The following is a 13,466-nucleotide window of genomic DNA, read 5'->3' on the forward strand; positions in this document are numbered from 1 at the left end:
TAGTCCAATCATGGAAGTCGAAGAAGCAATATGTGTGTACTTGTTGCTCCGTAAAAAAGAAAGAAAGAAGAAACGGCAGTATTGGGTGCATCCAATATTACGTGATCGGCTCACCCATGGTCAGTTTCAGACTTTATATCCAAAATTAAGAAGTTTTGAACCAAAATTCTTTAATTATTTGAGAATGTCGATAAATTCATTTGATGAATTATTAGAAATGATCAGTGAACAAATTGCATCTAATGATACCCATATGAGGTCAAGCGTGGCCCCAGAAGAAAAACTCGTGATTACATTAAGGTAAGATATTTATTTTATACATCAGAATATATGTTTTGTACTATAGAAGACTGTGAGTCGTCAGTGCTATTGCATGATAAAGGCGATGGAGACTCTCCTGGTACGATTGTAGAATATCCTGTAAAATATCCTTGTGGGTTTGAATATTGTTGGTTTTGCCAAAATACTTCATTAGGCGTGTGTTATGAGGCGAATGGCAAACTCACTTCAAAAAAATAAAACATTATTTATTACACTTAGAAATAATACATGAGTTATGAATTAACACTGATTTACGACTAAGATTTGGAATTGATTTAGAACTGACTATGTTTATAACTAACTATGAACTGACTGTTCGTACATCGAGGACGAGCTTATATACTAATACAATATGTGAAACTTAAACTTATTAGCTAATGGTTTTAGGGCTAAAGTAAATATGATAAGCGAGTCCTGAGAAAAGACAATAACAAAGTGATTAGTAATTATAGTAAACAGGATACAATAAGATGATGATTATTAAATACAAGATAACATAATGATTATATGTTTTGATTTAGATGATGTTAAAATATGAGGACTTTATAGTTATATACTAGGTTACAAGGATTTATGTATTAATATGTCTTATGTAATACTACAATGTATGACTTATATGCTATTATAACACCTCCCCCCTTAGAACAAAGATTGGGCGTTGGCGCCTAAACTTTGAGAAGATGGTGGCAGTATTCTTGTAGCATTATTTTCTTCGTCTTCGTCTTCTGAGATACATGAAGTATTATGAGTGATGGTCCTCATTGGGATACTAATTTGACTGGATCGTCTTCTGGAGGAGTTGTCAAAGCAGTTATTAAAGATTTGTATACATCCTCTTTCGTTTGTACATTGGGTAAATCTATACCATCGACTGAATAGTTTCAACAGGAGAAATGTTAACATGAATATACCCAATATAAAATAGAACCATGAAAAACTAGTTCGGTTATTCTCTAAGAACCTTTGAGATGCTGATTTAGACCGTAAGTTTTGTAGTTCTTGAGAGTAAGTGTCTAGATGATTCTTGATAGTTTTTAATGCATCTAATGGTACATCATTGATGGCTATAGGAAGTAGAGTTGGAGTCTTGATGTCTTCGGGTATTTCAAAGCAATCTTCAGTTCTGATGTCGGGCACGATGACTGGATATGTGACATTGTCTTCTGATGACTGATATGCTGACAGAGTGCTGTATCCGGTGTGGAGTTTACAGCCCTCAGGTAGATTTATGATTCCGGATCCTTGAAGTTTGTGGTTGGAAATTTCATTCAGACATTGTAATACACAGTGAGTATCCTTTGTTAAAATGTAGAGCCACTTATTGTTGCCAAGAGGTTGAAACGTTTGAATTTCGGCAGGAAATGTTGTGGTTGTACAAGTCGTAGGGATTGTTGTCGATTTACTGAGGAGGATATCCATCTCGCAGATTGGTCGTGCTGAAGAATCGTAGATCACGAGGTCTTTACAGATGCTTTTTCGTGAAGCGTAGACTTTGCAGTTGTTCAGCAAACTCGTTGAGACATATCTTTGTCCACTAGGGTTAGTGGCCGTTATGCTCAGGGATAATAGTTGAGTGGAAAGAGGAATTAGGATGTTGGATAGGAATTGAATATATATGATATAAAGTTAAAGGATCATTCTGAACTAATGGGAATTCTAAAATATAAACTAGTCGATCAGAGAAGACGTAGGCTGATAGATATGAAGAATCTAGAAGTGTATGGATGTTTTCTATAGAGACGGAAGTAACTAATCTTTTATTCGTTCTTAATTTATTAGATAGTAGTAATTCATTATATAATTTTTTCAAGGATATAATAGACGGATGGATAATGTTTGATTTAGCAAAGAGGATACTTGTAAGGCAGTCATTGATATCGTTTTCGAGATTTGTAGCCAATTCAAGAATTTGTATAGTAATAGATGTAATATCTTCAGTTATCTTTAAATTAAACACTAGATTTTCGGTTTTGTTGAAGTAGTCATTTAAGCGACGTATATTTTCGTTGATAATTTGTTCATCGAATGATATTTTAAATATGGTTTCATTAAAGTTTTTTATAGTTGAGCTAGTAATTTGAATTTGTTTTTGCATTAGTTCAGACATTTCTAGATTTTGTTTCTCGAGAAGATCTATGTATTCGTTGTAATGTTTGGCATCTTTGGCATCAGGAGTACCAATGAGCCATTTCACGTTGCCTGTCCGTGCATTATATATAATGCATTTTTGTTTTAGCTGTGACGTCCGTGCATTACATGTAATGCACAGGCCTATACTTTTTAAATGGGGTTTTATAGACTGGACGTAGAAGCTACATCTTTAATATTTTGCAGACGTATGAGCAGTGAATTGAGAATAATAAAACACCAATGTCCCGTGAATTTTTTTTTATTATATGGTAACATGAACTGGCTTACTAAATAACGTAAAATCTACTTGCAACTAGTGAGATTCGTTATAACATTTTAAGCAAAATGGTTTTTTGCATAAAATGCACTCGGTTGTTACTTGTGGAGTCTTCTTCCTTGCTTCAGTGGCTGTGAATCCTGATTCTTTTAGCTTCTTATAGCAACTGGCACAACGTTTTTGCCAAATTTTTCCATTACCTTTCTTGGGTATTTTCGTAAACTTGTGACGGGTATTACGTAAAGAACTCGCAGAACTGGAACTTGAAGGGTTCTCATTTTCCATCATCAGTAATTTTTTTACAATGACTTGATGGCCATCTAGAACCTTCAGTTTTGACTGTGGGTGTAACTCATTATAAATAAGTATGGCATTCACTACACTTATGGAAACAAGGTCCGCAGCAATCTTTTTATACCAAACAGAGGTTTTCCTCGCCGGTGAATTGTAGCTTGCTAACTGATCTGCTAAGTCTATGCCTTTCTTCCCTTCATTGTACGTCAATACCATTGCAGGCTTCAAAACACTTCGAAAACCTCCTGACATTCGCATTTCATGGTCGTGACACGTCGACAACATAAGCACATCCCTTTTATCATGCCATTTTAGGATGGTTGCAAAATTATTCTGCTGCTGTACAGATATAGATATGCCCTCTTTCCAAGCGTTGCTGAACAACTTCTCGAGGCAGTTCTCGTCGGTTTTTGCGTACTGTTCCACATAAATCAGTAGCTTGTCCTTTCAGGTACCTTGCTAAGGGTAAACTAGTGTAGTAGTTGTCCGTTATCATAATTCTTCCTTCTCTAAGCAATTTTTGGCACAAACTAACAACAACTGATCCCGGCTTATCTAATCCAGCTATTTGGTTGTCTTGACCAGAATAAACACGGTAGCTCCAAGTATAACCACTGTCAGTACATAGTTTATAGATTTTTATACCATACTTATGAGATTTTTGTGGATTGTAGGTACGAAAAGAGAGTCTTCCCCTAAAACCAACCATTGACTCGTCGACTACTATACACTCTCCGGGGGTAAATATTTTTCGCCAGTTTTTTGTTAGTTTGTCGATGAGTGGCTGTATTTTATATAAACGGTCACCTTCAGTACGTGGCGCTTCGTTATCAACAAAATGCCAGCACTTCAGTATTAGCGCGAATTTATTATATGACATATTTATCTCGTGAAGGAGAGGGTGGTAGTATAGTTTATCCTTCTTCCAGTAATTTTCAAGCATGGGAAAACTGATGAGTCCTGTCAGTAAATAAACACCTAAAAACTTTCTCATTTCATGTCCCGTTATTGGTTTCCATCTCCTTATGCGACTGTTGGGGCTCAAATCATTCGTCCTGGTTTGTGCAGCGTATCTATTGGTTTCGACTACCATAAATTCAATAATGTCGTCATCGAAAATGTGGCTGAAAATCGTCCATAAGTCTGAATGCTCAGAAAATAAGCGTTCGTGGCGTTTGCCTTCATTATAACCAGTAAAAAGTTGCCGTGGCAAATTCCGTATTTCATTTTGCCATTCAGTACCAAGCTGCGGGATAGGTGGAGCAGGAGACATAGGCAAATCATCAGCAGCAGACATACCAGAAATACTATCATTTACTTCCTCTGGCTGAGAAAATGGCCTAGCAGCAATGGATTCAAGCTCGACATCATCAAAAGCAGAAGCGGTTATGTTTTGAGATGGTGTAATGGTGTTATTTACATTCTGAGTATTAGTGCTATCAATAAATTGCTGAATACTAATCACATCCTCCTCCACCGAAAGCAAAGGTGCATCATGTACATATATACCTGATTGCAAATCGTCTTCATCTTGTGAGTCTTCTTCTATGTCCAAATCTTCTAATTGGCGTGCGAATTCGTCTTCGCCATCACTATCTTCTAAAATACGTCGCATTTGTTTGTCAGTTAGAGGTTTTAGAGGCATTTTCACTCCACAATAACAACCAACGAAAAAAATTTAGTTTATCGGCGTTTTAGCGGTAAAAATGACATCTATGACATGACAATGACATTATAGAAATCACAATATCCATAGACAAAATATCCACAGAAACAAAAAACACATTTTTATGGACGAATTGTGTTTATTTTGTCTATGGATATTACGAAAATTTATGTGTAACGTCCATGCATTATTTGTAATCCACGATGATCTTGCTACTACGTCTGTGCATTATAAGTAATGCACGACATTCTAGCTGTCACGTCCGTGCATTAAAACTAATGCACACTGAAATACAGCTTTTTTGTTTGTTTTTAAGAAGTTTATTTGAAACCCACTTAAATGTTTTTAATTATTACATAAAATTAAACAAATTTGGCGAAAAAAAAAATTGGACGTCAGTGCTACCTTAACCAAAAAACTCTGGACAGGCAACGTGTTAAAACAGAACTCAAACCATCTAACAGTTCTCTCTTTTGGCGTGAATTCTTACCTAGATACATACTTAGTTCTGAGAGTCTATTTTCGATTTTATTTAAGCTAACATTAAGATAAGATTTAGTTGAAAGAACAGTAGGGAAATTCAAATGTTTAAATGACATAGAATTAAAATTATTTGAAAGTCGTTGTAAGGACTCATAGGAAATGAATAGGGGCTTCAGATCACGATATATGATTAATTTCCATGATTCTTCGCTAATTAATATTTGGCCTTCTTCGTTATAAAATATTCCAGCGTTGGAAGTGAGAGGTTGGAAGAAATTTATATTGGCAACGATTCCGTTGGTTGCCCTGCAATAGAAACAACATTGTCTCTATTAGTTTTACGATAATTTTGAATTCGTATTTTAATAAATTTATAAATTTTGTATAATAATATTACAACTACGAGTTTAATAAAGGAACAGATTATAAAATTGAGTATATAACTAGGACTATAAAGGGATCGGAGTAAAGATATGTCATTCTGGGCTGTTGTAAAATGACAGACCCTGGAAATTATAAATAAATTTTACTTAATATATATCTAACATTAATTATCTCTACTACATATTATTATCTAAATAAGGTCGCAAACGGTTTGCATGCACTAATTGATTTTTACCTGCCTTTCGAATCAAATAATTTTCATTAAAGCCTACACGTAACACTTCGTATGGACCATCCCATTTTGCATCTAAACTATTAGGATTAGAAACTCGTAACAATACCTTTGAACCTACTTTATATTCTATTGGGTTTTTAATTTGACTATCATAGCGTTCTTTAGCTTTTTCTTTCATTCTTTCTAAGTTAATCAGAGCTGTATCACGAGACACTCGAAGACGTTCGTTTAAGTCCTTTAAATAGTCACATGCGTTATATTCTGGAATTGGTTTTAACGAATAAAATGGACGAGGTTTAAATCCGAAAAGGAGTTCATGGGGAGTGTAACCCGTAGAAGCATTAGTGGAAGTATTGTGGCACATGATTGCAAATGGAATTATGTGATCCCAGTTTTTTAAATGACGATTATAATACATACGAATATGGTCGCGTAATGTTGCATGGAACCTTTCTAGAGCACCGTTTGTTTGTAGATGGTATGCAGTATTGAATGTTTGATTGCATCCTAGAAATTTTACTAATTGTTTCATAACTTTATTCATGAATTCGGTGCCTTGATCAGAATGAAAACGTTTGGGAACCCCGAAATGTTGACAATAATGTAGTAGTTGCTTGGCTACTGTTACGGCTTCTTTGTCTGGGATAGCATAAGCTTGTACAAAACGCGTTAAATCATCTTGCAAAGTTAAAATATACTTGTTACTGTTATCACTTATTTCTGAGTATGAAACAAGATCAATTGAGACACGTTCAAATGGTTCAGTGGATTGGGAGGTAATAACCATGGGAGCTTGAAAATTCTTTCTCTGAATTTTATTCCGTTGACAGGTGAGACAAGAGTCGATATAATTTTTGATATCATTGGTCATTCCTTTCCAATAATATTCTTCGCGAATCTTTTTTGTTGTTTCAGAAATACCACGGTGTCCTGAAAGTGGTTCATCGTGGAATGTTTTAAGAATTTTCGGAATTTCTTCTGGTTTAGGATATTTTACTTTGTTTTCGCAAATGATAATTTCGCAATTATAATATTGGCCTAGGTATGCTGAAATACGCAGTTGCTCATTATTTAATAATTTACAAGTTGTATCATACTTAAGATCGGGAATATAAAGAGTATCTATATTATGGTGTTGTAGACAGGACAAAAGTGCTTTGAAGTAACTTTCACTGTCCCAAGGATCGAAATGGTTGGGTCTTGTATAACATAAATAAAAATTTTGCTTTTCACTAGAAATAATGTGATCTACACTATAGAGTGATTTTGGTTTATCTAGGTTGACAGGTGCGCATAAAGATAAAGCTTGATTTAGTAAATTATTATGGTCAGCGTGATTACAAGATATGGGTAGAAATATGTTTTTATGTCTAGGATCTAATAATTGATTCGGTGAGATTTTTATAATAGAAGGATCAAAGCAATTAATATCAGGATCTTGTAAAGAAAGGAAATGTTCATAATTAATTTGCATATAGTCATCTTCATCTGATGGGAATTTATTGTCATTGCGTTCTACGTGGTCTGAAGGACTTGGACTATCTTGAGTTAAATCGATTACGTTAGAATTCAAAATAGGAGGTCGGGATAATGCATCTGCATTTGTATTAAATTTACCTGATTTATGAATGATCTCGTAGTCATATTCTTCAAGTTTTAGTCTCCAACGGACTAAACGACTACCGGGATCTTTGATACTAAATAGCCATTTAAGAGGCATATGGTCAGTTACGACTTTAAATTTACGACCGTATAGATATGGGCGGAAATGTTTGACTGCCCATACGATGGCTAAGGCTTCGCGCTCGATCACTGAGTAATTAGATTCGGCATTGTTTAATGTTCTTGATGCGTATGCAATAGGTAGGTCTTTGCCTATTTCTCCTTGAGAAAGTATAGCACCGATAGCATATAATGAAGCATCCGTAGTTAAAATAAATTCTTTGTTAAAATCTGGATATTGAAGAAGGGGAGTTGTGGTTAAAATTTCTTTACATTTATCAAAGGCTTCTTGTTGGCTTTCACCCCAAATGAATGGTGTGTCCTTTTTAAGAAGACATGTTAAAGGTTTAGTTAGTTTACTAAAGTTTGGAATGAATCTGCGGTAATAACCTGCAAGACCTAGAAATGATTTGATATCTTTACATGATTTTGGAATTGGGAAATTTTGAACTGCTTCTACTTTACTCGGATTAGGTTTAACACCTTCACTTGATATAATATGACCGAGATATGCTACTTCTTTTCTCATAAATTCACATTTATCTGGTTGGACCTTTAAACCATGCTGCTTAAGGCGATTAAAAACTTCGGTTAATTTTTGCTCGTGTTCTTGAAGGCTTGATGCGAATACCACAATATCGTCAAGATAGACAAAGCAACGGTCACCTTGTAAACCTAAGAGAACATTGTCCATGGCTCTTTGGAATGTTGCGGGTGCATTTTTCAATCCAAAAGGCATCCTAAGAAACTCATAGTGACCATATGGAGTGCTGAACGCGGTTTTAGGTATGTCTTTAGGGTCCATTTCGACTTGATGAAAACCAGAAGCAAGATCTAATGTAGTAAAATAAATTGAATGACCTAATTTGTCTAGAATGTCTGTTATGTTAGGTAAGGGATAACTGTCTCCGATTGTGATTTCGTTTAATTTGCGGTAGTCTATCACCACACGCCATTTTTGTTTTCCTGAAGCGTCTAGTTTTTTAGGTACTACCCAAATGGGGCTGCTCCAAGGCGATGTGCTAGGTTGAATTATGTTTTGGTCTAGCATTTTTTGAACCTGAGATTTGACTTCTTGCTGATGTACGTAAGGAAACCGATAAGTTTTAGTGTTGATAGGAACATCTGAGGTAGTTGGAATTGTATGTTTTGTATGACTTGTGAATGTAAGAGGCTCATCTTCTATATAAACTATATCTGAGAAGTTGTTGATGATTTTATCTAATGACTGTTTCTCTTCGTTATTTAAATGATCTTGTCGAATTAATTGTTTTACCTTTAACCTCTTATCATGGACGTTGTATTTAATATTTGTTGAGTTAATTGTATGAATATTCTGAGATAAGTCAATAGTTTGAAAACTCGTTGCTTTAATTATAGGAATATTTATTAATTTGTCTTTGTCACTAGTGTTTACGCATGTAATTAGAAATTTGTTATTTTTGACTGTCACTAGTGCGTTTGGAATAGTCATGTCTTTGTTAATTATTTGTTTGTCTATGATTGCGGGACCATTCTGTACATCATTAGTGAGACATGTGATTACTGTTTCGGCCCTTGACCCTATTAACTGGTTTGTATCTGAGGATCCCTTTGTGATTTCACCTATATTGAACAATTTATAGGAACGGTCTCGTACACGCATTGTTTTAGATTGAACATGAATACTAACATTAAATTTAGTCATAAAATCATTACCAAGAATTCCGTCAACTTCTATGTTAAGATTAGCTACATGAAATTTAAACTTAGAGAAATTGTCTAGAGCAATTTGTGCTGTGCCAAAGCTTTGTATTGAAGAATCTTTTCCAGATATACCAACTATAGATACGATGTCCGATACATCTAGAAGTGCGTTACCAATCTTTTCCTTTTTGAGGACAGAAATGGCTGCGCCGGTATCTATTAGCATAGTAACTGGGTTGCCTTCAATATGGAATTTGCAGTGTAGAAGATTTTCAGGAGGTACGTTTAAAGAAGATATTCTGATGGATTTCGTGATCTTTGATTTTGTTGAGTTCAGACGAGATTTAGAATTAGATTTAGTATATGATTTAGAATTAGATTTAGTGTCAGATTTAGTATCAGATTTAGTATTAGATTTAATATTAGATTTAGTTTCAGATTGAGTGTTAGATTTAGTACAAGATTTAGGATTAGATTTTTGCTTAATACTAGAGCTAGAGTTATTAAATGATATAGGATTAGATTTAATTATTGTTTGGATTTCAGCCTGAATACATGCATCGCGAAGTTGTGTCCGATACACTGGTAGACTTGGCGATGTTTGAGAATCAGTCTGAGTAAAAGCGTCGCGAAGTTGTGTCCGATACACTGATAGACTTTGCGAAACTTGCGTGTTTTTTATGTGTCCCCGATGGACTGGTCTAGAAAGAACATCGGGCATTTTTGTATGGGACACTTACCTACGGCGAACAAAAATAAAATTAGGTACGGTGGATAGGCAATTAAATCTAGTTTACAATGGTATAGTTCCCATATCTGTGGGTCGTGGCAATAAGGAAAAAATGGACATTTAAAAAATATTTATAAAGATTTTTGGGCAATAATTGAAGAGGAAAAAAGGAATCAAAAATAATTAAAACAACATATTTTTCTCTTAACTTTTATTCTGCTGCATCTAAATCTAAAATAGTTTCGTCTAAAAACGCCGCAGGTGTGTGAAATTCGTCTTGATATACAGCCCAAGATAAAAAGTATACCACACTGGCGATGTGCGCGCAACTCCCAACAGTGCGGCGGCCGTGTATACAGGAACAGTAATAGCCCTCGAGGCTTTGTCTTCCCTGCAATGCCGGATTTATTAGTAGATATGTATAATAGCGTTTTGCTCTTATGTGACGGGACTGTATTCTGCCTCGTATTAATATTTTATTTTCTACCAACTCTCTGCGATGGTATAATTCCATTATATACACTCCGTTTGGCCGCATGTGTTCGTGGCAATAAGATTTGGCCAGTTTCAAATGGTATATTCCCAAGGTAAATAAAAGTAGCTCGTCGTAAGTCAATTGTGGGAAATCTCTTAATTCGGGATTGGTTTGCATCTAGCGGCATGAATGCGACTCTTTGTCTGTTTAAATTGTTTCGAATCACGTAATCAGCCAATTCGTTTTCTCTATTTATGTTCTCATTTATTATATTTATAAACTGCGCGGCATGAGCGTTATCTCTATATGGTCGATAAGTGGCATTGATGAGTGCTGCAGTTATTTTAAAATCGGTCATCATATTTGTCAACGCTACATTAAAATAAACATGGCGGAATATCTTGAAGTCCTTTTTAAAGCGACCATTAATCGTTTCAACCACCCAACGACACATAGTTATTAGCCGTGATTTATTTGCATCTACTGTGCTTAATTGCTCTCCTCTTGCTCTTGTTGGTGGCATATGCGCATCATATCCATGCTCTTCAATGGCAGGAATAGAGTCTCTAAAGCCGCGGTCCAATATAAAAATGTCGTTCGCGTTCAGAAACCAATGCCAAGCGGGGTCCAGCATCATGTGACTCATTATTTCGGCATCCGTAGTAATGGCTGGGTACGGGCCTAATACATCTACTTACAATATAGCCGTCTGTGCATACAATTAAAAAGGGTTTTACTAGGTTGCGGAATTTGTGCAGGCTATATGTTTTCCTCTGAAAAAGGAAGTTGGAGCTTTTTTGCACGTATATATATGTTCCATCACACACAAGAATGGCTGCAGGTTCATTCTGGTTACCTCCAAAAATATGACTCGGGATGGTTAAGTTGCGAGCTACTACATCTTCTCTCGTCATGTGATCCAGACCCAGATGTCGGGGAACAAACTCTTCAGATAAACAATCTCGAGCTATTTTTAATTTTCGCTCCAATGTTCTTCTCGACATATTGAACATAGAAGCTACACGTTCGTCTGGTTCACCCGTTCTTATTTTAACTAAATACAGTCCTAAAACAGTAGCAGAACTGTTGGTTCTGTCACGAAGAGATGTTTGATTCAAAATTCTATTAAATTGAATTTTATCCAAACCTGTATAAAAATGTAGTTCATTGTCATCTATCTCCTCAATATTTTCGAAGTCCAACTGAGTTCCTCGTTCCAATTTCCATTCATACAGCTCAATAATATCGAGAACATGAGCACTGTTAAAGTGTTCATGTAGAGGTATTTGCACATTAAGTAGATCTTCCCATTCATTGCTTACCATATGGGGTTGGCAAACTCGAGCAAGTTTTGGTATGAATAGCTTATTCATACGAAATAAATGTAACCTAACATATTTTGGCACAGCATTTGCTGGTACATTTCTGCAGTTTTGAAAAACACAGCGTCGAGCAGTATTAGATACACGCAAATATCCAGGAATAGTCATAATGCCAATGTTTTGTTGTTGAACGTTAACTACTATTTCTTGGACTTCTTCTTCTTGTACTTGCTGGGGTAATGGTTCTTCTTGTACTTGCTGATGTAATGGTTCTTGAACTTGCTGGGGTAATGGATCATCTACTGGCCGGGCTTGCAATGCGCGATAAAATCTCAGCCAGCAAGGATTGCATATTGATAGTGTACCATCAAAAACAATCTGTAACAAGATTTTACTGTTATTTATTGATAATCATAATAATAAATGTCACAACGAAATACACTATGACCAAGGAAACGAACAGTTTCAATGGTTGAAAAGGAGTCCTATGATGACGTCAACTATATAAAACGATATAAAACTATATCTAGGAGAATAAATAGAGGTTCTGTTGCTGCGCAAAAGTTGAACAAACTCTAGTATTTACATATAATTAATGTTCTATAATATAATTAACTCACCTCCCGTGGCATTATTTCTTGTAATAATAGTACTGCATAGTCACGATATCTTTCGAAAAACACTTGAGTAAGACGGTGTCTTCTACGACGTAGAACAGATCGCTCACACGACACACAACTATTTTGTCGTTCCATTTCACAACAAAATCGAACTCGAAAGCAAACGAAATCCAGTAAACAAGCAGTAAGTAATTAGTTGACTCAGACCACAATGGGAACACAGTAAAACACAGATCGCTACGACGGATGACGAAGGACTGCGATGTAGTAAGATAAGCTAGCTACCTGCGCGAGCGCAACATAAACCAGTTTTAGGACTATGGGCGAGAGTGAGAACGAAACATGCACATCAACTTGACGGATTTAGTCTGATTGGGTTTACAAAAATACCACGGAATGATATTTTAACTTACTGAGCGGTCGTTTAGTAATTAGGAAAAATAGTCAACTTAAAATATGATTTTCATTTTACTAATTATTTCCATTTTCCCATTATTGTGAATCAAAATAACTACACAATATTAAATATGATTGCAAACACTATCATTTAAAAAGGTTTTGGTTTATGTTCGCGACTTTTAAAAAATCGGGTAAAAAACGCCCGATGTTCTTTGTTTTGTTATAGCTAGAGATCCTCCAGCGGGACTTGATTTTGGATCATTTTTGTCTGGACATAATATTGAGAAGCGGTTTCCTCGGACATGTCCAGATCCGGGGCCGCTTTGGAGTTTAAATTATGAATTTTAGGCTTAGGAGCTGGAAGCGCACGTTGGTTTACCTGATTCGACTGTAGATTTTTATAATTGTTAAATTGCCTTTTTCGGCACTCTGAAATTAAATGACCTGGTTTTTTACAGTAATTGCAAGTTTTACTGGTATTTATATGATTATGATTTGTTGGTGGAGTTGGGTTTGTTAACCGAAACATTTGCTGTCGAGCACGATTCATTGCACATATTTTCTCCTCTTGTATAGCGAAACGGCCTGCTTCAGAAAGAGTTGTAAAGCCTTTGGTTCGCAACATTACTCCTATCTCTGCGCTTATACCGTTAACGAAGACGCTTAAAGCTGTTTCTTCGGTAACCGCTAATCTACCGTAAAGAGTACTGTCAGTGATTTCT

The 13,466-nt window shown here is 35.6% G+C and overlaps 1 protein-coding gene across 1 annotated transcript; it reads right to left on the bottom strand.

Annotated features, from left to right (window-relative positions):
* Positions 1–10,861: 10,861 nt before the first annotated feature.
* LOC142982751 (uncharacterized) lies at positions 10,862–12,754 on the bottom strand. Its single transcript, XM_076129431.1, has 2 exons — positions 12,346–12,754; positions 10,862–12,103 (listed from the first exon to the last, which is right to left on the bottom strand). The coding sequence occupies exons 1-2, from the start codon at positions 12,478–12,480 to the stop codon at positions 10,970–10,972; spliced, it is 1,269 nt and encodes a 422-aa protein (XP_075985546.1). The 5' UTR covers positions 12,481–12,754; the 3' UTR covers positions 10,862–10,969.
* Between the last annotated feature and the right edge of the window lie 712 nt (positions 12,755–13,466).

This window comes from Anticarsia gemmatalis, chromosome 22, assembly GCF_050436995.1.
Source record: "Anticarsia gemmatalis isolate Benzon Research Colony breed Stoneville strain chromosome 22, ilAntGemm2 primary, whole genome shotgun sequence".
Classification (NCBI taxonomy): domain Eukaryota; kingdom Metazoa; phylum Arthropoda; class Insecta; order Lepidoptera; family Erebidae; genus Anticarsia; species Anticarsia gemmatalis.